At 64.9% G+C, this 3,128-nt stretch overlaps 1 protein-coding gene across 1 annotated transcript; it reads left to right on the forward strand.

The window, feature by feature from the left end:
- Nucleotides 1-713: 713 nt before the first annotated feature.
- H696_05230 (hypothetical protein) lies at nucleotides 714-2,315 on the forward strand (the record flags this gene model as incomplete). The annotated part of the gene is made up of 3 exons (XM_009499091.1): nucleotides 714-901; nucleotides 1,036-1,660; nucleotides 1,800-2,315. 3 exons carry the CDS (start codon nucleotides 714-716, stop codon nucleotides 2,313-2,315), a joined length of 1,329 nt encoding a protein of 442 aa, XP_009497366.1.
- Between the last annotated feature and the right edge of the window lie 813 nt (nucleotides 2,316-3,128).

A 3,128-nucleotide genomic window follows, 5' to 3' on the forward strand; every position in this document is an offset into this window, starting at 1 on the left:
CGCCTGAGGAGGAACCCCCGAGACGGCGGGGTGCCCTGGGCACCCGGCACCGCTCCCTCCCCTCTCTCCCCCCCCCCGCCCCCCTCTCGACGTCGGTTGCCCTCTCCCCCTCCTCTCTTTCTCCCGCCTCCCGATCGCTGCTGCCACGGCCGCCTTCCCCCTGCCCCGCCTTCTTCCCTCCCTGGTGCATCTCCCTTCCCCTCACTGCCAGACGGCCGCCGGGCGCGCAGGTCTTCCTCTGACTGGAGCATGTTCTGCCTGCCGATCGCGGCGATTTGCTCCAGCGCAGGTGCGTGGCCCACATTGACCGGGCTCGTCCGTGGCTTGTGGCGCGTTTCTCGCTGTCGGCCTAACCCCTCTTGCCCCTCCTCCTGCTCCGGCGGCTCACCCATCCACGACCAGCTTGCTGCTGCGCCGGGGGCGTTTGCAAGCTCTGCTGCTGGTCCTTCCGCGTCGGCTCCTCGACCGCCACGCGGCTAGTTTACTCCGTGGGCCTGATTTTCACAGCCATCCTCGCTTGGGTCCTCCGGTACGCCGGACCTGCGCATCGCCCCATCGCCCTTTGCTTTGCGCCTTGCCTCGTCACAGGCACACCGTCTGACAGTGTCTGCTCCCGGCGCCTCTGGCTGCATGTCTTTTCTTGCCTCTCTCTCTCTCTCTCCCTTTCTTTCTCCCTGCTCCCTCCCCGCCCTCTTCCCCCCTGTCCCTGTGGGATGCTCCACAGCAATTGGGGCGATGTCATCTTCCCCTCCAAATGGCAGACCTACTGCCAGGGGGAGTGCTTCTCGGTGCTGGCCGTCTACCGGGTGTCCTTCGGCTTCCTGCTCTACCATCTGGGCATGTGCATTTTCACCATCGGTGTCACGACAAGTCGCTTCCCGCGTGCCATGTTCCATAACGGGTATGTCGTCATGTCCCCACGCCGGGTGCCCTTTTGCCGCTTCCCCCTCGCCGCCATGGCCAGCAATGGCCATCCCGATTGTCGGGTACGGCCATGCGCACTGACTCCGAGGTTCCTCCGCCTGCGCCCCACAGCTTCTGGCCCATTAAGGCCATCCTCTTGGCCGGCCTGATCACGGCGGCCTTCTTTATCCCGGAGAACTTCTACCGGTACTATGCGTACATTTGCATCGGCCTGGGCATCATCTTCCTGCTGGTCCAGACGATCATCGTCATCGACACGGCACACACCCTGGCCGAGAAGCTGGTCGGCTACTATGAAGAGACCCAGGACATCTGCTGGCAGTTGGCCCTCTACAGTCTGGTGATCATCGCCCTTGGGACCCTGATTGGCGGGTCGACCATGCTGTACATCTACTTCGGCAGCGGCCCCGGCTGTGGGCTGAACATCTTCTTCATCACCTTCAACCTGGTGGTGTGCATTGTGCTGATGCTGTGCTCCGTGCTGACTGTCGTCCAGGAAGCCAACCCCCGGATGGGCATCCTCCAGCCGAGCATCATCGCCATGTACCTGACGTACGTGGTCGCCAGTGCCATGGCCAGCCAGCCGGACGACTCAACCTGCATGGCTGGTTCCGGCAGCATGGGGGTCTGGGGCGAGGTGCTCATGTACTTTGGCTTCATTTCGACCTTCGTCTTCCTCGGGGTGGCGGCCTTCAGCTACGGGTCGCGCGATGAGCCCTTCTCCGCATCCGTCGGTGTACGTCCCTCGGAGTGCACATGCACCGGCGTTCGTTGCCTTTGCTTGGCGTGTGCCGATCGTGACTGACATCGCCCCTCGTTGCTCGTCTCTGCCCCCTCCCTCGCTCCCTCCCTCCCATGCACATGCATATGCACAGAGCGCCAGTGGCTCCGACGATGAAGACGAGGAAATCGAGGGCACCAAGTACCACTACTACCTTTTCCATCTGGTCTTTGTCCTGGCTGCCGGGTATATGGCCGTGCTGCTGACCAACTGGTCGATCTTGGTCCCGAGCACGGGCAATGGGTCGAGTGCCGTTGGGTCTTTGGCCGTTGGCAGTCTCTTTGGCAGCAGCGAGGGGGTATCGGCCGCGGCCAGTGCCGCTGGACTTGCCCTCGGCCGGCGTCTGACCGCCCTGGCTGCCCTGGTCCGGCGCTCGGACTTGGCCATGATGCTGCTGCCGAAGCCGGTGGCCCTGACGGTGTCCGCCCTGGGCAGCCTGTCGGGCAGCGAAGCCGGCATCCTCGCTGCGGACAGCTCCACCTACTTCGATGTTGACCAGGGGATTGGCTCCATGTGGGCCAAGATGGCCACCAGTTGGCTCATTTCCTTGCTCTTTGGCTGGACCCTCTTTGCGCCGGTCATGTTCCCGGACCGCTTCTCGGACCTCTGAGGCGCCCCTGGCATGCGCGCGCACGCGCGCTCTCTCTCTCTCTCTCTCTCTCGCCCCCTTCTCTTCCTCTCGGCCGGCGTCGAATGGCCTCTCCTGCGTGCTTTCCATCCCCCTGTCTCCTTCTTGTTCGCGATCCGGCTCACAGGCTGAGCCGTCGCACGCCCGCCAGCACGATGCCCCCCTGTGGCGATCCTCCATGCGTGCGCACGGAGTCACCGATAACCGCGCTCGAATGTGAATGCGCGAGTAGGAACAAGCGCTGGCGCCATTTGCGAGAGGTCCACACAATCGCCGTGTCTATGTGTGCCGTGATTGCGGCGCGGTTGCTGCGCCGGGCAATGGGGGGGGGGGGGGGGGGGGGGGGGGGGGGGGGGGGGGGGGGGGGGGGGGGGGGGGGGGGGGGGGGGGGGGGCGGGGCGGGATAATCGCCCAAGAAGATGCCCCCCCTCCCCGAGACCAGACACACCCACACGGTGCCCGAGAGCGCGGAGGCGTTCCTCGCCCGAAAAGAAAAGAAGACGAAAAAAATGACAAATACACCATACTATAGGAAGAGGATCAGTGGCTGCCTGCATGATCTGGCATGTGGGGGGGGGGGGGGCGGGCATCCGGTGGGCGACTGGCCCCCGGAGTAGTGGCGTGTACGGCCGCCTGGCAAAGCACAGTGCCCGGGAATTATCCTCGAGGAGTGGGGAAGTGAGCGAGACGGACTTGGCCCGGGGGCCCCGTGAGATTCCGCGAAGTCGCACGGCGGGGCACCGCCGAAAACCTGCGTCGCCAAAGGCTGCCTCGTTCTCCGCCCCGCCCGGGGGC

This window comes from Fonticula alba, assembly GCF_000388065.1.
Source record: "Fonticula alba strain ATCC 38817 unplaced genomic scaffold supercont2.9, whole genome shotgun sequence".
Lineage (NCBI taxonomy): Eukaryota > Rotosphaerida > Fonticulaceae > Fonticula > Fonticula alba.